The sequence below is a fragment of the Papilio xuthus genome, unplaced genomic scaffold, assembly GCF_000836235.2.
Source record: "Papilio xuthus unplaced genomic scaffold, Pxut_1.1 DF827756.1, whole genome shotgun sequence".
NCBI classification, from domain to species: domain Eukaryota; kingdom Metazoa; phylum Arthropoda; class Insecta; order Lepidoptera; family Papilionidae; genus Papilio; species Papilio xuthus.
In genome coordinates, this window is record NW_013530893.1 from 836,160 (window position 1) to 863,070 (window position 26,911).

At 34.1% G+C, this 26,911-nt stretch overlaps 1 protein-coding gene across 1 annotated transcript; it reads right to left on the bottom strand.

Annotated features, from left to right (window-relative positions):
- Positions 1-1,436: 1,436 nt before the first annotated feature.
- On the bottom strand, positions 1,437-26,911 carry LOC106116206 (homeotic protein empty spiracles). Its single transcript, XM_013309961.1, has 3 exons — positions 26,358-26,911; positions 17,786-17,958; positions 1,437-1,856 (listed from the first exon to the last, which is right to left on the bottom strand). Exons 1-3 carry the CDS (start codon positions 26,806-26,808, stop codon positions 1,659-1,661), a joined length of 822 nt encoding a protein of 273 aa, XP_013165415.1. The 5' UTR covers positions 26,809-26,911; the 3' UTR covers positions 1,437-1,658.

Sequence of the window (26,911 nt, forward strand, 5' to 3'; positions counted from 1 at the left end):
AATGCTGGCCACTAATTAAAAATGAAACTTTAATGGCGTTTGACGTTTCCGCGTTGACACATGGGTGGTGGTGTTGCCAGTGTAGTAATTGCGGATAGTAATTTGGTAGGAAATAAAGTGAACTGGTTATCATAATATTTATATCATAAAAAATATAATATAAGAGATTTATTTAAATAATTATATTAAAAAGAACTGATATACAATCAAAATTATCTACGCGTTCGTATATTTTGACATTGTTAAATTACTTCGTGAAACAATATCACAATACATGTCAAAACGAAATAAGAACGTGAGATCATAATCGTTAATACCGGACACCATAGACAAATAGCCGTCCGGAACAATCGTCAACAGTTTAAAAACAATTTGATTTCGTCGCGAGCAATTACCGACTAAGATGCCAAGCGCCTGATACCGAACTATACACATCTCTTAATAACAGCCCACAAACGACGCTAACCATAGACTTTTCAAATACATCCCTCTCGCTCACTCTTATAACCTATCATATAGCTGTCTCTTTCTAACGTTGACAGCTCCAAAACCATATCCTATCAACGTTTAAAATCAAACCGTCTAATTATACCCACATCACTAGAGGAACGCATCAAAGAAGGCAGTTTTAATTAATTTAATACCCCCCAAACTATAATAATAGGCCCCCAATTTTGTTATCTAATTCGTGACGCGCTAACAAGAGTCGTTCTGACGCCATTTTGAATACCGTTAATTTAATGACACGGTTACTTGTTTAGGATTTAATGAATGAGCGCTTTATGAATTGAGTCAAATTAATGATTGAATTATTTATGAATACACTAGCTGTGGCCCGCGACAACGTCCGCGAGGAATTAAAAAAAAAGTTAATAAGTAGCCTATGTGTTTTTTTTGTGACTGAGTTGTCACTGTTTGCCTTGAGAAGGCATTTACAACTTCACCGGGCTTGAGGTGGCCGAGCGCTGATGGCACATAGCATAAGTCTCGTTTAAGAGTAAATGTGTTCTTCCAGACTATGTTCTTTATATATGAAAAATTTCACCGAGATCCGTTGAGCCGTTCTGGAGATACCTTCAAACAAACATCCACCTAAACTTTCGCATTTATAATATTACTAGCGGTAGTCCGCGACTACGTCCGCACGAAATTGGAATAATCGCAATAAGTACTTATATGGTCTTCCAGAATATGTCCTACAACTATGCCAAATTTCATCAAGATCCGTTGAGCCGTTCTAGTTGATATCTTCAAACAAACATCCATCTAAACATTCGCATTTATAATATTACTAAGAATATTTTATATTGGAGACATCGCAGTAACAGTTTTTTAATTAAAATATTAGCAGATTTTTTAGTAAATTTACTAATATCTCTTTTACCATTCCAACTAAACTCTAGGCTTGTGCTAGGATATGGCTTACAATAGTCGAATGACGGGATTCGAACCCCAGACCTCGTGAACGGAAATCCGTACCCTTAACTAATAGGCTATTGACGCTTTTAATTACGATTGATAAATAAGGAATGACTTAATTTGACATTTTACATGACACTAAATGTCTTAATACATTACTATTGAAATAAATAAGAATCATTTGCCTATAATTATGTAATAAAAACTATTTACACCAATGTCTTATGTATCACTGTTATCTACGTTTCATTTTCACTCTCACTAAGTTCATCCATATCCATATCTATAAGTTCTTCGTCTTCATCATAAGAGTTATTAAACTGACTGCCATCATCAGGTTTCGTGCCGGATGAACCAGATTTGGTGCCAGTTTTAGCTTCCTCTTCTTGCTGCATTCTTTTATGTTTCGTTCTTCTGTTTTGGAACCATACTTTCACCTGGGAACAAAAGATTTTTATTTAGAATTGATCGTTTGAATTTAGCAAAAAAAAACCGTAAATAGTAGTCCATGTGTTCTTACAAACTATGTTCTATATATATGTCAAATTTCTATGGAATCCCTTCAGCCGTTCTGGAGATATCTTCTAACAAACATCCATATAAACTTCCTATAATACATAAAGGATTACATAATAAACAATACATAAAGGTTTAATATAAACTTTATAAACATAATGTGCCATCAAAAATAACAAAAGAATGTCACCCTTTGCTAAAAATCATCCCCTCGATAACACAATTGAACGAAAACCATAGACAATTTTCCGCTAACAAAAGCTTTTCCCGCGTAAAAAAGCATCCGCCATCTTGTTACGCTATTTGTCACAGACGTAATGGCTCGTGAAATCTATTCAAGTCTCTGTCGGCTTTGAAAAATTATACTAAATGCAAAAATACGAAATGTTGGCAAAGGGGCAAATTGCATAGTAAGCTATTTGTTTCCTTTAAGTTAATTCATGAAGAACATTATTGCTATGTATTCATATTATAGTTTGAATTGTCGTAAGATTTTTTTTTTAATAATTGCTTTCGACAAAAGAACGCCTATCGAAGGGTAGGGGAAGACCAAAAAAAGGTATGGAATGACTGTGTGAAAGAGGATATGCGTAAGAAGGGGGTAGATTCGGATATGACGGCTGATAGAGATGTATGGAGGAGTAATACATACTGTGCGGACCCTCGAAAGGGATAAGGGCAGGTTGATGATGATGATGAAAAGAACGCCTATCTCTCAGTCTTTTCAGCAAGACTAAGCTGGACATTCAAATTAAAAATTAATTTCTAAACACCATTTAAAATTCTTCAGTAAATTCGATTAACAAAATGAACAAGCATTTAGTACCTAAGACTTCGTTCGTGATGAATTAAAAGCAACTTAATAAGTAGTTTATGTTTTCTACCAGATTATATTCCACATCTATTTTAAATTTCATCAAGATTTAAACTGATATAGAAACGGCTTAACACTCACGTATATTCGTCCGGTGGCGGCACCGACTAGTTTCGAGCCCATCGGGGACCCTTAATCAGGATGAGTGGTACTGGTATTATTTCGCGGACGCGGCCCGTCGCTCGCTGAGTCACCGGACGAATATACGTGAGTGTTTAGCCGTTTCTATATCAGTTTAATATAATGTCTCATGAAACTTTAATATAATTTCATCAAGATTTGTTGAGCCGTTCTAGAGATATCTAACAAAAATCCATCTAAACATTCGCATTTATATTAGTAAGAAGTATTTGTACATTTTTATCGTCATATTTTAATATAAATAATTATAACACATGTAATATTGAAAATAATCTGCGCATACGCAGTTTCATTTCACCGATAACGGTTTTATACGTGAAATATAATTTATAACATGATTATATACGGGAAAATAAATAAATCGATTTAATAGAAGGCAATTTCTTACAATCTGAACATTCGTACAGCGAGCAAATTGTAATATTATGATATGAAATTTAATAGAAAATGTATGTAGAAACGATATTTTTTTCGATGAAAATCGAAGCGATCGTGCAATTGAAGATGCAACCTTTACTCGACAGAGGAATAGATGCACATATAGAGAATATTTACCCTTTTTACTCCCATCTTCCGACAAATCCCCATACCATTTACATCCTAGAGTAACTAAAATAAGGCCTAAAATAAGTAATAAGTCGATCTAAGAAAACTATTATAAGGCTTTCAAGAAGCAACGATTGTTATTTTTAATACCATCATCATCAGCTCACTATACGTCCCCACCTAGTGACTCGGAGCCTACCCTATCAATCTAAATCAAATAGGCACAAAATACTGCCTCTTATAGCCAGTCTATGTATCAGTGATGATAGAAATAAACCACGAATTCGTGTCAATATAAAAAGACAAGGACAAATGCGATAGAAAGAGACAAAAGTTGGTATTGAAATTGAATGTAAACAAAGTAAACCCTTAGGTTATAGAGGGGGATTCCCCATTCCAAATTAGATTAGTCTGTACGGTACATTAGCGATATATCGACATCAAATATCAATTTAGTCATATCCTATATCACCCTTTATGTTATAGTTAATCGTGCGTGGAAATGGGTGATTTTCGAACCATGAACTTATGGATAAAGTAGCTATTTGTCTGCAATTTCTGCAGCGTAAAAACAGAGTATTTATTTCATTGTATTTATAAGTAGCTATCGCCTGTGCGTCTTCCGTGCGTATGTATTATAAAAAACGTAATCGGTAGCCTATGTGGTCTTCCATCTATCTATCTATCTATGCCAAATTACAGCGAGATCCATGTAAATCTGGAGATATCTTCTAACAAACATACATCCAAACATTCGTATTTATAATATTAGTAAGACTACAGACTTTAATTTATAACTGTGACAAACATTCAAACAGTTAAATTTGTTTTGCATTGGATGGATTGGTTTAATGGATTTCATCCAAACTTTCACATTTATAATATTAGTAGTTATTTTTAATATTTGGAAATCTATTTTTAGCATAAGTAATACGTGCAACAAAGAGTATATTCTTTTTTGGTCTTCTCGATCGGTACCAAAGTCTGTTCATATCCTTTGTTGTGATTAAAGAAATACGTGTAAGCCATTTCATATATTCTGTAATTCCTTAACCTAAAACGTTATTTAGTCTATGCTATAAGTCAATAACACTTTTGTTTATTTAATATAACAACATTAATGATTTGTATTAACATCCAAAAGATTATTTAAATATTTGATTCTCAAATATAAAATAGAAGTATTCAACTTATCATGTTAATTATCTGACGGTATTTCGTTATTGTAAATTAAAAGTATTTTAATTGCTCGTCTGAATGACGGCCATGTTTTTCTGGCATTCGGGTAATGGAAAAGACAATGTAACAGCGGTGTTTTTGAAAAAGTTGTTGTTTACAATTCTAAAGGAAATATATGAGTTAAAGAAGACTATGTTTTATTTGAAAAAGTATTCTCCGGCTGTGACTCCCACATACGTATTTTGCAAACGTGTTCCGGCAATGGAAACTCAGTTATCTGATAAATTAAAAGTTTTATTACGTTGTGTTTTTTTTAACAAATAACGTACTTCGTTTCATGTTATTAAGTTAATTATCATATTTTTATAATTAACATAAATAAATGTAGTCTTAATACGATGTTTAACACATTGCAATGATTTATCCGTCCGTCTGTCTGTTACAACGTTTATTTATATTTATTACAATGAAATAACGTTAATATAGTTTATGTAAATTCAACTTTATGTATATTATTATAAAGTGCTATTTTCTATGAACAATAGAGCATCTGTTTTTACACCTGCAATTTTTGTTTACGATGTTATAAAGGTAGTGATACACTATGGGTGCGTTTCGCAATGTGTTAGTTGTAAGTACTTTTGTTTGTCTGACTTATGATCATACTAATATTAGTTGCCCGCGACTCCGTCAGCGCGAAATTAAAAAAATACTTGATTAGTAGCCTATGGGTTCTTCCATGATCTATGCCAAATTTCAGCAAGATGCATGGAACCGTTCTGGAGATACTTTTAAGATAGTAATATTATAAATGCGAATGTTTAGATGGATGTGATGTGGATGGATGGATGGATGGGTGGGCTACACTAATTAAGTTTTTTATATATCCACGCGGACGGAGTCGCAGGTGACAGATAGTTTATAATAAACTATAAATAAATTAAGACAATATTTATATTTTACTAGCTGTCGCCCGCGACCCGTCCGCGTGGACATATAAAAAATCTTAATATATAGATAAGTTAAATAAAAAGCAGCTCTTGAAGGCATAAATTTGAAAAAAAAAATAGTATCCTATGTCCGTCCCATGACTCTAAGCTACCTCCTCACCAATTTTCAGGCATGTCGGTAAAGTCGTTCTTGAGTTATATATAGTGTAACTAACACTACTTTCTTTTATATATATGTATATCCAGTCTCTAGCACTATTAGTACCCATGCAATGTGTCACAAACCTAAAGCACAAGTACCCAATCATTAGCATCCCATGTGCGAACGAACAACATATAAATTACAAATTTAACATCATTTTAAATGCAATATTTGAACAACGAAACTTTACAATAATATCCATACAAATGATATGTTAACACAAAGTTATTTAAAGCGATTTTAAGCATTATTCCCAAAGCTATAAAGTTGTTATTAGCTTGTATTGGAAAGGATGTTTTAGTACTGTTAAAGGTAGATTTACAGTGCCTAAATACAGGTATAGCTTTAAAGGTAATGGGTTTAAGATGTTGTTAAGTTGGTACAATGTAACTTGCAGTATAGCCAACATAATAAAATTATAATGTAAAGGTTATGCGCGGTAGGTGCGAAAGAGCAGAGTAACAGAAGCGTTTTTTATAACCTCATAAAAGTAATAGATTTAATAAGATATTTAGTATATTATAATTTAATCTTTATAAATATGAACACACGTCGTTTTCTCTTTATATTAATACTAGCGGACCCGACAGACGTTGTCCTGTCTACACGTCTTTAATTTGAATAAATTAATATGAAGTTAATATTTGATGAAAATTGTGAATCTAAACCATTCCCAGATCCTCTTGAACACACACAAAAAATTTCATCAAAATCGGTTCAGTCGTTTGAGAGAAGTTCAGTGACATATACACTCACAGAAGAATTATATATATAAAGATTAGTCAACAATCTGCTTAACACAGATTTATACTACATTGTTTGGAGCACAAAAGGAAGTATGTTAGAATTTCAGAAGCCATTTTTGTTATGTTTTATTATTATTACTTACTTATATTATAAATGCGAATGTTTAGATTGATGGATGTTAGTAAGAAGGTATCTGCAGAACGATTGCATGGATCTTGATAATATTTGGCATACATGTAGAACACATAGGCTACTCACTAATTATGTTTTTATTTATATCATAAGGTGGCAAACGAGCGAGCGGCCACCTGAAATCGCTGAAATAGCGAAGTGACCGTTGCCCATAGACATACGCAATTGCATATGCGTTGCCTACCTTTAATCGACGGAGGAGAGGATGCACAGAAAGAAAATATTTTCCCCTTCCCATGCATCCTCTCATCCGGAAAGTCCACTACCACTTCCCATCCTTTCCTTATAAGAAAAAGGATGGGAAAGGAAAGAGAACTATATTAGGCCTCCGGGATGCACACTCATCAAACGAAACGCGGAATTGCTTCCACTCGACGCTTGTCACCGGGCGAGCCGGGCCAATTCGTGCGAAGATGTTAAAGCGGGCTCTACCACTGTTAAGTGTAAATGTTTTTTTATTCCGCGCGGACGGAGCCACGGGCGACCACTAGTGTAAAATAAATATAACATTTCTACAGCATTCAAAATACTGCTTAGAAATACTGTTAAGAAAAAAATGTAAAGAAAAGGAATATAATCTCAAATCTCATCCCTCTAAACCACAGTAACACGTCCCATAGGCCCATTTGTCGTTTAGGGTTAACGCATCCGTCAAGAACCTCCCACCCTCATCCCTTAGGGTGGGTATCAAGTTTTATGTTATAACCATTATGGTGGGATTTCTTATTACTTTTGATATATTTATTATGGTTATACGTTATCAAATTATAATATTAAACGTAAGATAAAAAAAAAAACGTTCTGAAAAAAAAAACCTTAAACAAAATACAATAAAAAGTAACACAATAATGTCACGAACAAATATCCTCGAAAGTAATAAATCTTTTTTCTTTTTCGATTTTTATTTTTGAATTTTATATAAATAATATTTGATTTGTGAAGTCAACCAACCCGCACTTAACCAGAGTGGCTCACTATGGTCTAATCACCCTTAACTTAGGGTAGGCTCCGAGCTCCTCGGTGGGGACGCATACTGAGCTGATGATGAATGAATGAATGAAAAATATTTAAATTTTAATTAAACTGACAAAGAATCTAATGAAATCTTAATCTTTTTTTTAAATATATCTATCATCATCATCATCAGCTCACTATACGTCCCCACCGAGGGGCTCGGAGCCTACCCTAAGTTAAGGGTGTATACTATACTTTATAATTATTGTTATTTCGGAGTCGGTGTCGGTCTTATGTCTTAGACCTATTTACGTTTAAGATAGTATAATACTTAGACCAAATTGTTTAACAATTTATATAGAAACATATGAAAAAAAACTAGCATCTTTGTTTTTTTTTTGTGAAAAAAATAATAGCAGATTTTTTTGTAAATTTACTAATATTTCTTTTATCATTCCAACTAAGCTCTATACTTGTGCTAGGATATGGTTTACAATAGTCGAATGGCGGGATTCGAACCCCCGACCTCGTTTGGAAATCCGTACCCTTAACAATACACAGAATGTTAATTAAACATGTATTTTATAGTGTAAACTCATTATAAGTTTGTAAAAAATACAACGAATCTTGGTAAGCGAGAGGAAACGCGATATATTTCTCGCTTAAAGGTTTCTCTTTAACTACAGTTTCTCGCTTATGGTCCGTCGGTTCAGGTCAGGTTTCTCGCTAACCTAAGTACTTACAGAATGGTTTAGATGAAAGTTTGAAGATATCTCCAGAACTGATAAACTGTTCTCGATGAAATTTGGCATTATAGAACATAGTTCGGAAGAACATATAGGCTACTAATTATTTTTTTTTTATTTCTAAGTGGACAGAGTCGCAGGCGACAGCTAGTACAACTTACTTAATAGATTATTGAATTTCAATTTAACTATAAACTAAATAAACAAGCCATTAAACAATTATAATGATCCGTTGCAAATTTAACACCCGAATTTTATTATAACAATACGCGTTAGAACACATCTGCGATATAACTATTATCCGACCACTTTAAAACGCACCCTAAAAATGTTATAAGTTACTAAATTTCAAAGGTCAACTTTCCCTATACGAGTTAACAATGATTTAACAAGGGGACTAAGACCCCGCAATATCGCTACCAGTACAAAATAAATAGAGGGAATTCAAAACATGCCCAGAAATACGATTAAGTACTTATGTACCCTATTATACTAAACCCCGACGGATTAGCCAGCGCATGAGACAGATATACGATTTTACACAAGAGTGAAAGAGATAGCAATCGAAAGGGGAGATGCGGCAATTAAGGGGTAGAGCGTGAATTGGGCCAAAATTTAAGCGGAAAGCTATTTATTCGTATATTACTTTATTGTCGATCCATTAGCGTGTGAGAGAGATAGCTGTGTACGATAGAAAGAGATGCCACGATGCGACAAATTGGGGTTGTTAGACATTCGCAATTTTAACGAGATGTAGGGCTGTTGAGGGTTTTTATAGCTTATTATTCTTGTATATCCTGGGAGAAATATGTAGTATAACATTTCTGAAATGTAATTTTAGGTTATAATTATATTGTGACCCTAAGGAATAAGTGTTAATTGTTCGATTTAAAAGTGACATTAGCTAGATAGCATGCTTATAATTTAGTAGCTAATCTACATTTTTAAGTATATGTCTAGCACAGAAAACTCGTAGTTTAACGGATTCAGTTAGGTTGATTTTTTAGACATACCTTGGCTTAACTCATTAGAGAAATTTATTATACTAACATAAAAATATATATTTGTAAAAAGTAAAAATCATTAATGCCTAAAACGACATATCGAATCTTTTCTCTACATTACAATGCTTTTCCTTTTTTTTAATCCGTTTCGGAAATAGAAATCAAATAATATAAGCTTACTAAATAAATACGAATGTTTGGGTGGATGGATGTTTATTTGAAGTTTGCTGAACTTTGGCATACATGTAGAATATAATCTGGAAGAACACATAACCAAATTAAGTTTTTTTTAATTCCGCGCGGACGGAGTTGCAGGCGACAGCTAGCTTATAAACATCATTCTAATTTAACAAAAGTAACAATTATCCTCAATATCCCCAAAGCGAAAGAGACAGCGTGATTGGTAAGAGAGAGACAGCGCGATGACATTTAATATTGTTATGAAATTGTCAACGGGTTCTTAATAATGAAGTCTATTTTATCTTATAATTGGACAGTGAACAGTTAAGTTTATAATCAAATTATAATCTATAGAAAATTATGGGGCGCCATTTTGTAAATAAATTAATAAATAATTGGCTTGTATAATTTTTTTTAAAGTTAAAATCAACCACTGATCGAATACAAAGCCAGAGTCCGCGCATTAAAATGAAGTATAAAGGAGATTAAGTGATAATATTAAGTTAACCTTATCTTCATAAAGAATGTAATAGATTTTTTTGTACTAGCTGTCACCCGCGAGTCTGTCCGCGCGGAATTAAAAATAGTAGTAATTCTTCCAGACTATGTTCTATATTTATGCCAAATTTCAGCAAGATTCGTTCAGCCGTTCTGGAGATATCTTCAAACAAACATCCATCTAAACATTCGCATTTATAATATTAGTAAGAAGCAAGAATTAAGTAGTTATTTTCTAGAATTAAAATGTTTAATTTAAATATCAACTTTTTTAACAGTGGCTGTAAGGATCATGGACCTTTGCCTTTTTCTGTGGAATATACTTTTTAATACAGATAACGTAATCCATTAATTTGTGACTAGTGTCAAAACAGAGTTGTACATCAAATCATACTAATATTATAAATGCGAATGTTTAGATGGATATTTGTTTGAAGATATCTGCAGAACGACAGACCGGATCTCAATGAAATTTGGCATAGATATAGAACATAGTCTGGAAGAACACATAGGGCTAAATAAGTTTTTTTTTTAATTCCATGTGGACGGATACGTGGTCGACCGCTAGTAATAAATAAATATGAATTAATACAGTGTTAGTCCAAAATAATTAAACACAATGAAATACAGAGAGTGAAAGACATAAAATTTTATTGCAACCTATTTTAGGGTTGTCAAATCCGGAAGCAAATCGACTTCCGTTGCGAATCGACGGTCGTTTACGAGCGCACATCCCTATTTTGGTACTGTAAGCTATTTTTTATTGTCAATGGTTATAACTGATATCCGTTAAATAACTGTTTCGTTATTAAACGTTAATAAAGCTTAGTTTTTTTTTTTATTAATTAAAGAATGTTGACTACAAAATATTCGATAAATAAAACACAAAATAAACGTATATTTTCAAATCGATTTTTAGATAATTTACTTATCGCTTACTTATTTATTTTACTAATATTATAAATGTTAATGTTTAGATGTATGGATGTTTTAAGGTATCTCCAAAACGGCTGCTTGGATCTCGCTGAAATTTGAACACAGTCTTAAAGAACACATAGGTTACTAATTTACTTTTTCGCGGGGACGGATTCGTGGACGACAGCTACTAATAACAAACTGTGATAAATCTTGTTAAATACAATTTGAATAACGTAATTCTTTACATCAAGTTTACTTAGTACTTTAAGTTAACGTTCCATTTTTGCAAACTTTATTAAGTTTTATTATTTTGAATCGATTAAAGATGTATCTTACTAATTTCTTTATCAATTTAATTTCTAACTCAATTTAAGTATTTGAAAACTTAATTTAAGTTTTCCTTCATAATAATGATGAGATTCATCTTGTCTTGAATATTGTGGCGTTATAGAGATATGAGAGGCGTTTCGCGCCCCCAGCAGGGGGTTGTGTTGACACAGCCCCGCCCCTAGGGGTGACGGGGAACATTGGGCATGCGCCAACACCTATACACATATTTGAATCAATACCTTACAGTATCTTTTATATTAGTTTAATATATAAGATATTACCAACGCCTGTGACTCTGTCTGCGAGGAATTAAAAAAAATAACCTATACGTTCTTCTAGATATGTTCTACATCTATGCCAAATTTAATCAAGATCTGTTCAGCCGTTCTAGAGATATCTTCATACAAACATCCGCCCTTCTAAACATTTGCATTTATAGCATAACTAGTTGTCGCCCGCGACTTCGTCCGTGCGGAATAAAAAAAACTAAGTAGCCTATGTGTTCTTCTAGATATGTTCTACATCTATGCCAAATTTAATAAAGATCCGTTCAGCCGTTCTGGAGATACCTTCCAACAAACATCTATCCATCCATCTGAACATTTACCTTCATAACATTAGTAAGATTACTAATAGTTTAGTTACCTTATTCTTTAGGTTTTCTATTCCTTTCATCATTATCATCAGATCACTATACGTCCCCACCGAGGGGCTCGGAGCATACCCTAAGTTAAAGGTGATTAGGCCATAGTCAACCACGCTGGCCAAGTGCGTGTTCGTTGACTTCACACATATCTTTGAATTTCTTCTCAGATATGTGCAGGTTGCATCACATCTATTCCTTTAGTCTCAATAAATAGATCCATAGAAGCAACCCATCTGAACTAATCCAACTGGAATCCAATACCCATGTATTATAGATCATTGTCCTTGAAACATCAAGTTAATACCAACATTGTGCTTATTGTAACTTAAAAAAAACTAATAAACAGGTTATAAATTGCCACCTCAATAGTACACAAGTTAAGTATACCATTTCACGTATCCTAACAACCTTATTAAGCCCTTGAAATAATTTCAGAGATCGTTAAGAAGAAAATATTACATTTTTTCCAATAAATAATAGAAATAAAGATAAACTAGTAGCTTAAAAAGACAGATCAAAGTCAGATCTCTGTAGTAGTTCTGGAAATACCTTCTAACAAACATCCATATATTCGCATTTATAAAATTAGTAAGTTTAATAAACTGTTAAGGCCATTCATACACGAAGCAACGTAAATTATTTATACTAAAATCGTAAGGTTGCGTACATACAACGTTAACTCGTCGACGCGTCTATTAGGACAGTATAGACTTTGGTACTACGTGTCAACTGTATAGATTTACTCCGCCATCTTGAAAATTGCTGACGCTATTCTCACGACCAACACGGTCAACCAACCCGCAGTGGGCCAGCGTGGTTGACTATGGCCTAGTCACCCCTAACTTAGGGTAGGCTCCGAGCCCCTCGGTGGGGACGTATAGTGAGCTGATGATGATTCTCACGACTATCTTGATAGGTTGCAAGCGGTCTTTAGCGATGACAAATAGAAATGTCGACGACGCGCACTGTGTAACTCTATGACTTTGCTTAGCGACTTAAATTTCCGGATTACCAATTCACCTGGCCTTGTGTATAAAGAATCAATTTCTTTAACTATTTTAACAGTGGTAGAGCCCGCTTTAACAACTTCGCAAAAATTGTCCCGGCTCGCCCAGTGAAATACGACGACCACACAGAAGACAGGCGTCAAGTGGAAGCAATTTTGCGTTTCGGCTGATGAGTGTGCGTCGCGGAGGCCTAATTTAGTCCTATTTCCCCTCCCACCCTTTTTCTTATAGGAAGTGGAAGTTGACTCTCCGCATGAGAGGATGCATGGAAAGGGAAAATATTTTCTTTCTGTGCATCCTCTCCTCCGTCGATTAAAGGTAGGCAACGTACATGCAATTGCGTATGTCTATGGGCAACGGTCACTTCGCTATTTCAGCGATTTAGGTGGCTCACTCGTTTGCCAACTTATGATATAAAAAAAACTAACTTGTAATATGCTTCTTTATTAAGCTAATAAAAGTGTATGAAAATGTCATAAATCATATTTTATTACGGAACCATATTCTTTAATAATATTTTCCCTCTTTCCCAATAATCATCATAAGACAACAAGGTTTGAGACAGGTTGTACTCGATAGCTGTAATTTTATATTATTAAATAAATTACAAGCATCTGCCTGTCCGTCCGTGCGTCCGTAGCAAACGAGCTATTAACGTTAAATATTTACTGTTCATAATTTGGTTATTGAGACTTGAGGAAATGTTATTTTTTAATTGTTTTTTACTTACTTAGTATGTTTACTTAATCATTACTAATATTATAAATGCGAAAGTAACTCTGTCTGTTTGTACTTCTTTCATGCAAAAACTACTGAACCGATTTTAATGAAATTTGGTACATAGATAGTCTAGAGCCTGGAAAAGGACATAGGCTACTTTTTAACGCTAAAAAGGGGTTGTAAGGGCTTGAAAGAGGGGGGTAGAGATTTGTATGGGAATGTCGTAATTTCTTTATAATGAAGCTTGAAACTTTTTTAGACTTCTAATTTGGTTTCAATAAATATGACATTAAATTTTTGTATGTTACCCTCAAGGGTGAAAAATAACAATAGGGAAAAGGGGATGAAAGTTTGTATTAGAATATGTGAATGTTGTCATTCAAAGATATGTGTGAAGTCAACCCGCACTTGGCCAGCGTGGTTGACTAAGGTCTAGTCACCCTTAACTTAGGGTAGGCTCCGAGCCCATTTTTTTCCAGAGAGGAATGCTTTATGCATACTCCGCGTCCCGGGGGGACGCGGTAGTTATGTGGGATTCTCCTCCAAAGCGGAGGCATACCCACTAAACCTCTCTGTTCCTCCAACGCATCGGAACGGGGCCACGGGCTCACTTTCGCTGTCGTCCGCGACCAGGCTCCAAGCCTCAGTGGTGACATATAGCGAGCTGATGATTTGAATATTTTGTGATTTTAATATGATTTGTCGTTATGTACTATAAGTTTTCCTAAAATAAGTATTTTAAATACGCTTCCCTAGCCTTTATTAGGGAATGCGTCTTTACTAGGAGATTTTTCTTGAACATAAAGATGTTCATGTTTCAAATTGCAAGAAAAAAAAACCTCATCAGCTAACATACAGTATTCTACAAGGCTTATTACACTCTCAAACACTCTCATACATACATAATCAACAGCTAACGATGTTGTTTTACAATATAAGGAATATACATCATTCATGGAAGTTAATTTTTTAACTTTTTTTATATTCGTTTCTATTTAAACTGGACGTAATGCTGCAGTTAAAACAATGTCATATAACAATTAGAACGTACTTGAAACTGTTAACCGTTAATTTTAATCACAAACAACCAAAGAATGCTAAGTTTTTATCAAAAGCTATTTCTACCTATGAATACTCGACTCCAGTAATATCATAGTTAGTTTAATCGTATAGGAAATTTGAGGAGACAAATATACAAACAATTTTTTGTATAGATCATATATATATTATAAAGCTGTAGAGATTGTTTAAACGCGCAATTCTCAGGAACTATTGGTCCGATTTGAAAAATTCTTTTTTTGTTGGTTACTCCATTTATAGAGAAGATTATTATTATAGAGGAGAGAGAGAGGAAGGCTTTAGGCTATATAACATTACGCTGCGACCAATAGGAGCGAAGCGTCAGTGAGAAATGTTGCAAAAACGGGAAAAAAATTTGGTTCGTTCCAAAATTCAAATAATTTTAGGTAACTAATTAAGTTTTTCTTTTCATTTCACGCGGACGGAGTCGCGGGCGACAGCTAATAGATAATATTTAAGTAAAGATAAATTTGACCGCCGACCTACAGGCTCGTCCAGATACCACTGGCGAGAGTAGGACTGGACCTGTTGGTTTGCACAGGACAGGCAACTTTAGCGACCTCTTTTGTCGGAGACTAAGACCTACTTTAAGTCGCTGTGATAGCTAAGTATTTAAAAACATAATATAACCTTAAAAGCATCTTGCTATTGTAAAATTCAATGGACAAATTACTATGTAAATTAGTTTAGTAGAGGGCAAATAAAAAACATAGGTCGAATGAGCTACTGACCGTGAACCCGAACTGACGTTTAACTTGTAAAAAAACATATCTGTTTTTAGGGTTCCGTATCGCAAAAAATGGAACCATTATAGTATCACGTTGTTGTCCGTCTGTCTGATAAGACCCTTTGTTTTAAAATATATTTTTTTTTATAAGTGAAGGGGGCAAACGAGCCGCGGGAACACTGAGATTATCAACGACACCCATGGACATCTGAAACACGAGAGGAACTGCAGATGCGTTGCCTTTAAGGAAATGGTATGCTCGCTTCTTAAAGGTCCCTAAGACGTATTGGTTTGGAAATACCGCCGAGGCCAGACCGTTCCACAACGCGGCTGTGCGAAGCAAGGAATTGCTCGAGAATCGCACCATTGTGGAATGCCAGTCATCCAAGTGTCGTGGAACCTAGCGGCCTGTCGAGTCGTCCGATGACGGAACTAGGCAGGAATCGTTCCAAATAGTTCTTCGGAACACTCCCCATGGTAGCGGTAAAAATGCAGAGGGAACTAACGTCCCTCCGTAAAGCCAGGGAATTATTTCTTTAGAAAACAGCTACAAGGTGTGTAACATAAACGTTAATCAGGCAAAAACAAGATTGTCTTATATGTGAACTAATGATTTAAACATTTCGTTTAATTAAGTTGTTAACTGGCTTTAACTAAATACGATTAACTGTGACTAGGCGTGGTTGAGAAAAATCCGGTTAAAAATTAAATAGCGGGAAATGTTTGGAAAACATTTAGCATTTTTCACTTGAACTGCTAATCATCATCATCAGCTCACTATACTTCCCCACCGATGGGCTCGGAGCCTACCCTAAGTTAAGAGTGATTAGGCCATAGTCAACCACGCTGGCCAAGTGCGGGTTGGTTGACTTCACACATATCTTTGAATTTCTTCTCAAATATGTGCATCACGATGTTTATCTTCACCGTAAGAACGTCGGATAAATGTACATATGTAAATCGGAAATAGAAAAACACATTGGTACATGGCGAGATTCGAACCCAGGACCTGCAGATTGCAAGTCAAGTGCTTGACTTCATGATTAATTCTTTAAAATAATTGTTATTGGAAATTAAATACGACAGAGACAACGTACAATTTCTGGTTTATCTATCGTATATATGTTACTATCCTTTACACGCGACTCCGTCTGCGCGGAATTTAAAAAAATAAGTGACCTATGTGTTCTTCCAGATTAATTCTACATCTATGCCAAATTTAAGCAAGATCCGTTGAGTCGTTCATTCAACAAACATCCATCTAAACATTCGCATTTATAATATTAGTAAGAAATAAGATTTTTGATCGTCCCATGTTTCTTTAGCCTTCCTTTTTTCCGTCTATTAGATTTTCTATAAAATTCAGTCGTTGACATTTACGTTAATTTTAAAAAGCAAAAGAAAAAGTACGTTTTGTTTATTTTCAAAGAATAAATTAAAGCATACTACTGGCCAGCTATATTTAGTTAATCTTAAAAACAAGAAAAACTGCATCGGTTAAATACAAGACTGTATTACAAGCTATTTGTGTCAACTGTTGAAACTGACATAAAAACATTTTTAGCCAGTTATGGAATAATTAATATCGCAATGAATCGATTAACGAAAAAGGGCGCGTTAGTGTTTCAAATACGAAATTCCAAATTCAAAAATTATCGTTGAATTTCTGACAAAAATAAAAAAGGTTATAGCTCTATTATCGCCCTGGGCAATTTCTAACACTTTTTACCAGACCTTTAGGGCGTTAACAGGGTTACATGAGATTGTGTCCAGCGCCCTGGGTCGCTCAACCACGCCCAAACTAATTCCTGCCTTAAACATTGCTCACAGTATTTACTAATAGTAGTGTATAGAAAGCCTTACATTGGTCACATTGGTGACATCCTATAGATTAATGATTTAACGACAGTCATACACGGACTGTTGCAAGCGGGCGTTATGTAATCAGCAGTTGATACCCATACACGGTATATATTTTGCAGTTCCCCTAAAAAGCCTGCATGTAAATGAATACGTTAAAAAATGAGAGAGGTGTGCCAGGATTATGCCAAATTAAACGTTTGCCTATTATGAATTTTGTTTCTAAGATTTGAAGTTTGCATAACCGTAAAACGTATTACCTCTCTCGTTCTCTCTTTCAAAACACAGAGATACCAACATAATATATTATAGTACAAACGTCTTTGTAATTTGTAGTATTCCAACGTACCTGTGTTTCAGTTAAACTGAGCGCCTGTGCCAACTGTTTTCTCTCCGCACCGACCACGTAATGATTCTTTTCAAACGCGTGCTCCAACTTGAGCAGTTGCGACGGAGAGAACGCCGTCCGGATCCTCTTCGGCTTCCGGAACGGTTGCAGCAAGAAACCCGGAATGTCCGGACCTGAGAAGAAAGTTACATTATAAGTTAGGCCTACGATAATTCCGTGGAAAATGCTTAAAATGATTATTTTTGCTATCCAAGTTTTCATTGCTGCAACATATGTCTACCAAAACATATAAAAGATAAAACTTTTCATTATCTTTGAGAAAAAAGAGATATAAATGTTTTCATACAAGTATTTTGGACAATGAAAACAGTTGATTGTCAGAACAGAACATATTTTTCCAACGTCAATCTTAATTAGTAGCCTATGTGTTCTTCCAGACTATGTTCTCTATGTATGCCAAATTTCATCAAAATCCGTTGAGACGTTCTGGAGATATCTTCTCACAATACATCCAAACAATCACATCTTATCTTAACTATATATAGAAAAGAAAGTCGTGTTAGTTACACTATATATAACTCAAGAACGGCTTTACCTATATGGTTGAAAATTGGTGAGGAGGTAGCTTACAGCCAGGAGACGGACATAGGATACTATTTATTCTTTTTTTTCGAATTTATGCCTTGAAGAGTTGCTTTTTATTTAACTTACTAATATTATAAATGCGAATGTTTAGATGGATGTGATGTGGATGGATGGGTGGGCTACACTAATTAAGTTTTTTTATATATCCCCACGGACGGAGTCGCGGGCGACAGCTATTTTATAATATTAGTAAGAAGTAAGATTACAATAACACTGCAATCTTTTAAACTTTACAAACATTAAAAAGATCCATATCTTTTTCGGTAAACGAAGTATCCTTGAAGTTATCCTTCCATTAAAATTAAATTAAACAAAGATTACCGCTAAACGAGCGTCGTTCAACAGGATCATTCATCACTACTTACGTCATTTCAATAACTGACGAGAAACAAGTAATGCGGCTTGAAATTATTACCAAGTGTGTTTAATCAACAGTTGGTAATAATTGGTAATAATTTGAACTGTATATTTTACATGAAAAACGGAAAATTACCTTTGATTTGAGTCACTTAATTTAATTTAAATATACCTTGAACTTTCCTGGTTATCTTACTAATATTATAAATGCGAATGTTTAGATGGATGGATGTTTGTTAAAAGAACAAACGGCTACATGTGTCTTGCTGAAAGGTATAGATGTAAAATATAATCTGGATAAACAGACTATAAATTATTTGCTTGGGGTGAGAAAAATTAGTTGCAATACTGGCTGTCACCCGCGACTCGGTCCGCGCGGAATCAAAAACACACTTAATAGCCAAATTCTCTTAGATTATGTTCTACATGTATGCCAAATTTGAGATATCTTCAAACATCCATCCATCTAAACATTCGCATTTATAATATTAGTAAGATTTACTACTGTTCTTAGATTGGTCTGTACAATAAGAAAGAAAAGATCCTTAGTGTAGATTTCTCAAATTAAATCACTAAAGACCACTTAACAATTCTGACCGGCAGTTAGTTTTGTAAGAATTTCTAAAGTGATTAATGAAAAGGGCGCGTAATCGTGCCCGCCATTTTGAAAATCGCAACCGCGACGGAAGGCAAAAGCATTCAACGCGTGCGGTCTCCCTCGACGATTAATTAAAAAAAAAATGGCCGCTTAAATATTAACATTTTGAATGTAATCGTTGTTAACGACACTATAATAATACGTCAATGCAAATGCGTATTTCGCGTGCATCAGGCATTACGCAAATGACGGTTGATGTGGTACTAAAATTATTCACGCCTTTCATAAGATTTATTTTTTGCCAAAGAAGATATCTTTCATCCCTTTCTTCCATCTCTCTCTGTCGCAATGTGTCAAAATTAATCCATAAAAATTCAAACGTTATAATAATGTTATTAATCTCTAGCCGTCGCCCGAGAGTTGATCCGCGCATGATAAAAAAAAACTTAATAAGTAGTCTATGTGTTCTTCCAGACTATGTTCTACATCTATGCCAAATTTCATCGAGATCCGTTCAACCGTTCTGTAGATACCTTCTAACATACATCCATCTAAACATTCGCATTTATAATATTAGTACGCACATTCATTTAAAAGAGCTAAACGGTGAATAATTCTAGAACACACAAAACAAAAACAAAAAAAAAAAGAAGCATGTATTCTTATCTGTACTAACTCTAGTGACACAGAATCTAAATCCATTACATTAATAATAGATAATTTTGTTATCTGTTGTCTATTATACAATATGATCGTACATCACTAGAATAACCGATAAAATCGATATTTCAAATCGATTATTTAAATAAATATTTTTTATATCTTGTCATCTCATAAGCTACCAAATTTTTTATGTTTGTTCTCAATATATGCAATATAATAAAAAAGCTTCTATTTTTTTTTAATATCGTATAATTGTCAAATTAATCAGAAATCTAAAGATACAGAGAAAATGATAACAATACCTATATTATATTGTCAACTAGCTGTCGCCCGTGACTCCGTGCGCGCGGAATTAAAAAAAGTTTTCTTCCAGACTATGTTCAATATGTATGCCAAATTACCATCCATCCAACTCAACATTCGCATTTATATTATTAGTAAGATATATTTTTAAATGTAATTAAAATAAAAATCATAAATCTAATTAAAATTTTCTCTTATACGTATAACGCGTAAAGCGCTTCAAGCATAAACATAAAGTGCTGAATCTAATTTAAAATGGACACTTATAAATGCGCGGTCATAAAACTTACAATAAATTCTAAAACGTAAAGCACTTTATTAGATAGATTGTTAAAATCTCATTATTAGATGCGCTGACGCCATGTTAGCGTTATTAAATTGAAACCGGTAGGTCATAGATAATAAATTATAAGAAAACTAGCTGACGCCCGCGACTCCGTCCGCGTGGATATATAAAAAAACTTAATTAGTTTACCCTATGTGTTCTTTCAGACTATACGTATGCCAAATTTAATCGAGATCCGTTCAGTCGTTCTAGAGATATCTTCAAACACCCATCCATCTTAACATTCGCATTTATAATATTAGTAAGTTAAATAAAAAGCAGCTCTTCAAGGCATAAATTCGAAAAAAAAGAATAAATAGTATCCTATGTCCGTCTCCTGGCTCTAAGCTACCTCCTCACCAATTTTCAGCCATATCGGTAAAGCCGTTCTTGAGTTATAAATAGTGTAACTAACACGACTTTCTTTAATATATATAAGATAATAAAATCATTAAACTTTAAGAAACTTTGCCTTTAACATCGCTGTTAATCGTAACTTAGATTATTTAAGTATTTTGAGGTTATTATATGAATAAAATATAAAGTAATCTCTTTGTTTAAATTAAAAAAAATGACGCAATGATGGCAACCCTCAGAACGTTAATACTATCTTCGTAAACCATACCAACATGAAGGCTATAATTATGAAAACACAATTACAATTATACGCACGAAAGCAAACATCTCGTTTAAATACTTTGAGTATTTAAACACGGGGCCCTGTAATTACTGGCCGACAATTAATCATCATTTCCCGCCCATACTTCAAGTGCCCAAAACGTAAATCACTACTAACCGCAATGTAATCCAAGATGGCGGACGTTAGTTAATCCCACAGTCGTTCGCCCAACAAAGTGGTCTCGAATTACATCCAATTATGACCTATTCAATTCGTTTTTTTTTTCTTCGATGTTAAAAAAGCTCATCCGGCAACAATCGAGGTAATTAAGAAAAAGAGCGCGTAACTAAAGTTTTGACGTTCAGTACTACCAACATTTTGAACAAGACAACTAGTGATGCGCAATGATCGATAGAAAGGATAAGTAATACTGAATTTTATACTTTATTATTTATTTACTTTAATTAAAAAGAAAATTGAGACGGAATTAAATTCTTATATATATTTTTTTTTTTTTTTTTAAGAACAATACGGAATAGCGCAATTAATTGTTCTAGCCTTCATTATATCAATTGGTATAGTAAAAACCAAATTATTTTACGATTCAAAACCATTTGCAAATAGCTTTATTACTGCTAAAATGCCAAGTTTAGGTCATCGAAATATAAATTTGCTAGATTAAATCTTTAGATTATAATTCCTGGATAACAACTCAATGAAATCTTAATTGTTAGATGTAAATGGTGTGTAATAAAAACTCTTTGCAATGATTTCTACACCACATTAATATAATTGATCAATTGTTTAACAAAGTTTAGTGACAAGTTACATGTCACAATATGGCGACTATAAATGACAACACAACATAATTCCGCATTGTGCTTTAATAGGAAAGGAATTAGTAGAATTAAAAATATATTTTATAACCTGTCATTATTATATGACGAGCCAATAAATACAGTAAAAGAATTTTATATCGTAACTAGCTGTCGCCCGCGAATACGTCGACGCGGAATTAAAAAAAACTTAATAAGTAGCGTTTGTTCTTCCAGACTATGATATACATCTGTGCCAAATTTCATCAGATTTCTTTGAGCCGTTCCGGAGATAATTTCAAACAAACATCCATACATCCATCTAAACATTCGCATTTATAATATTACTAAGATATCTTACATAGTGGCCTAGACACCCTTAACTTAGGGTAGGCTCCGAGCACCTCGGTGGGGACGTATAGTGAGCTGATGATGATGATTATCTTACATAGTTAGTAAATAAAAATCATATAGAGAACGAAGAAGAGATAAACCGATAAATATCTTTTAAATAACCGATAAATAACCTCAATATCGATTCGAGAACATCACTAGAGCTACCGAAATGATCAAAAATCGGTAACAAAGGCGTCGTATAATCGCGGGCGTTTTCCCGCCTTGTCACAAAGCGTCTTTGTCAATGCTCTTACATTACTATTGTGTGACGTCCAATTTTTTTTTTAACAAAAAGGGCGTTAAGCCGGTTTAATTAAATTTGAACAGCATTTTATTGTAGCGGGTTCATAAAAATAACATTGTTAGTTTACGAGGGGTTGGCAGTCAATTGTCCTCGTTTCGGATGACACCGAAAGGTTATTTGCTGAATATTTTCTTTATAAACACCCCTTGTATATTAAGTATTATTTTTTTATTTACACAGATAATGAAATTTCATTTTAGGGTAGGTTTTAGTAGAATCAATTACTACTGAACTGACACGTTGCTAAGTGGCATATATAATAGGGATGTGCGTTATTTATCGGTTATTTTTATGCGTTTATTCCGTTAATAATTGTCTCGTTTTTCAATGAGAATAACTCATATAGGTCATCACTAAAGATGATTAGATTATTCAATGTAGTTAGTTAATAGATAAGTTATATTATAAAACAAGTTATATTAATAAGCAATAACATATTCTATTTAATAACAACTATTATTATTATATTAGTTACTAGCCGTCGCCCGCGAATCCGTCCGCGTGGATATATAAAAAAACTTAATTAGTGTAGCCTATGTGTTCTTTCAGACTATGTTCTATACGTATGCCAAATTTAATCGAGATCCGTTCAGCCGTTCTAGAGATATCTTCAAACACACACATCCATCCATCCACGTCACATCCATCTAAACATTCGTATTTATAATATGTGTAGGTTAAATAAAAAGCAGCTCTTCAAGGCCTAAATTCGAAAAAAAATAAAAAAAATGAATAAACGCAAAAGCTTTCATTTTCAAGCAATCACCTATCCATGTATAGAAATCAGCAGTCGTAGCACTTGTATAAAATTATATTGCCATCCCTTTTATTCTCGTATAATAAAACAGAGACAACAATGCAAGTGTCATTTTCAAAGGAATTTCACAGTAATACGCTCTAAAAATACGTTAAACAAACATACAAATCAATTGATTATTAAGTGATTGTATTAATGTCGGGCATCATAACAATTTTATTATCTTCTATATAATTACGACTAATGGTCAGATTGTTACATTGTATCTGGCTGGAGGTTATCAGTTCACTCCCCAGTAATTATGTATAATACTTCAAGGAGGTTAAAAGTCGCACAGATAATGACAGAATAAGTTTTTAATTACTCTGACAGATGATGTTTAACGCGGGAACGGACGCACAGATAATATAGACTTATTTAACAATTAATATGGATTACTCTATTAATTTGTTAAATATAAGTATGAAGCTATGAAATTAAATCTTACTAATACATATTTGTTAAATATAAGTAGTAATAGTAGTAATTGTGAGCGTCGGTGGCTCAGTGGTCAAGTACTTGACTTGCAATCTGCAGGTCCTGGGTTCGAATCCCGCCATGTACCAATGTGTTTTTCGATTTCCGATTTACATATGTACATTTATCCGACGTTCTTACGGTGAAGGAAAACATCGTGATGCAACCTGCACATGTCTGAGAAGAAATTCAATGATATGTGTGAAGTCAACCAACCAGCACTTGGCCAGCGTGGTTGACTATGGCCTAATCACCCTTAACTTAGGGTAGGCTCCGAGCCCCTCGGTGGGGACGTATAGTGAGCTGATGATGATGATGATGAATACATATTATAAATGCGAATGTTTGCATAGATGGATTGTTTGTTTGAAAGTACATATCTCCAGAACGGCTGAACGGATCTCGGGCTCGGAGCCTACCTTAAGTAAGAGGTGACTAGGCCATAGTCGATGCTGGTCAAGTTCGGGTTAACTTCACATATATCTTTGAATTTCTTCGCAGATATGTGCATTACGAAGTTTTCCTTAACCGTAGGAACGTATAAATGTACATATATAAATGAATAATCGACCGCGGGCGAACGCTAGTAAATAAAAAAAATCAATTATTTTGTTATAGATAAAGCAAAATTTAAAAAGTTTTAAAACAATTACAGGCAACCGTTAGAATTTTAAAAATCGAATACAATTTCAAAATAACGTTAAACACGCACACATATGCACTCAATCACACATGCAAACGTCACACATTCGAAACAAGGTGACCCCTTACATTAGCCTACACAAATTAATTAAACTGACAACTTTACGATTTAAATTATAAATAGACATCGTAATGCGAACTAACTTCTTTTAATTTTTATAAATTAATTATATTTCGATTATAAACTTTTTAATTAATTACTTTTGATTATACGGTCTTCATTGATTATGAATAATATTTATAATTAAAAATGAAGTTATAATGCTTATAAAATTCTTAATTATTGCCATTTAACGGTACACTATAAACTCAAAAACTAAATGAATTCGAATAGGGTTGTCACAATTCGATTATAATATTTTTTTATTTAATTTTTTAATATTTAATACACTGGTAAATTGAGGTTTTTTCCTGATGATGTTTAATATTTTTGTTGAAACTATCTTATCTTTTGTAATTTTTATCTTTAACAAAGACACGCGAAGACACAGGCAACAGATAGTGTATAATAAAAGATTGATTGATAAAAGGTCTTTGTTAATAACCTTAAAGAGTCAAAGTTTTAAATGCGTAAAAATGAACATGCTATTATTATATTATGAATGTAGAAAAAAAGAATAACCTCAGCCTTTTAATATCACGGCTGTACGTCTCTGTAACTTGTGTCTCGAATTAAAAAAAAAAACAACGTTCCGTGTCAAATGTCAAAAAATTTGACTTTCTTTTTTTTCGAATGATAAAAGACGACGTCAACATTTCTGAACGCATCCACAGATAATATTTATCTTAATTGTCTCTTGTTTCGGATAAGCTACCTATATTGCGCAAAACTTTAATCTGCGTACATTTTGTTTTGGAAACTTTAAGATAACAACATTGTAGTTAATATTAATTGGTTATTTACTTTACCAATTCATTGTTTTAATTATTTATGATAAGATTTTGTTAATTTAATTATTATTAATTTAAATAAGAAATATATTTTTGTCTATACTTTTAAAACATTTTTTAAATATGTCGCACACCTTATTAAATGTTTTAACTTGGTCACGTAATTTCGAATTTGTTAAAAAAAAAATACGTCTAAATAAGTGCCTCAAGCTAACATTTCGAATATTTATAAAAAAAAAATAAAGAAAGAAAGCATTAATCGAACACATTAGTTGCCGCCGGCATTATGTTACGGACGCTATAAAATTATAATTAAAAAGTAAAACTTATATGAATATGTTTAATCAATTAGTTTTTTTATGACTGTATTTGCGATAAAATATCTAAATATAAACGTATTACAATTTCCTTGTATCTATTACAGATAAGAAAAAATTACATAAATAAAATTCACGGCAAAGATTTTGTCGGTTTATAATTAATGTTGTTCGTAATTTTCAACGCCTATTTTCTTTATTTTTATTGAATTTCACTGATTAAAATTTAAACGTTTTCTTTAATAATTTTATTTGTTATTTTTGTCAATTAATGGTAAGAGACTTTATACCTATGTGAAGTAAAAAGTATATTAAGAAACCTTTGCTATCAACAGTTTTAAGTTAGCTTAATCCTAAGTCTTACCTCCGGGAAACCTGTGGGGGAATATTCTGCCATGCCTATTGATAAGCCAGGGGTAGAGCTGGTAGGATTCGCGAGGCACGGGCGCGGCGGGATGATGAGGTGGGTGTGGCGGCAGCGGCGCACCGAAGCCCTGCTGCTGGTGCGCGAGCGCGGCGGCCAGCGCAGCGCCCTGGAAGTGAGCCAGGAACTGTTGGTGGTGGCTCTGCGCCTCCAGATAAGGTAGCCGCTTCAGCTCCGGTGCCGGGAACACTGCAGGCAGCGCGCTCGGCCGCAACAACGGCCGCGGCGATGGGCTGCGCGGCGAGGCCAGAGGCGACGGCGAGCCCGGGCTGCCCGGCGACGGTGACGCCGCCCGCGGCCGCTCCGAACCTCCCACTATACTGTCTATACTGAAACCGATCTTCGGCTTCGATGGCACCGCCACCACAGGAGTCGGTGCGAGAGGCATCATGCTTCACCGCAATAGTACCGTCACAAAATTACACCGAATCGAGATCACATGTGCACACACAATCCATTTTCGTGACGCGAGCGCGCGATACGAACGCCAGGGC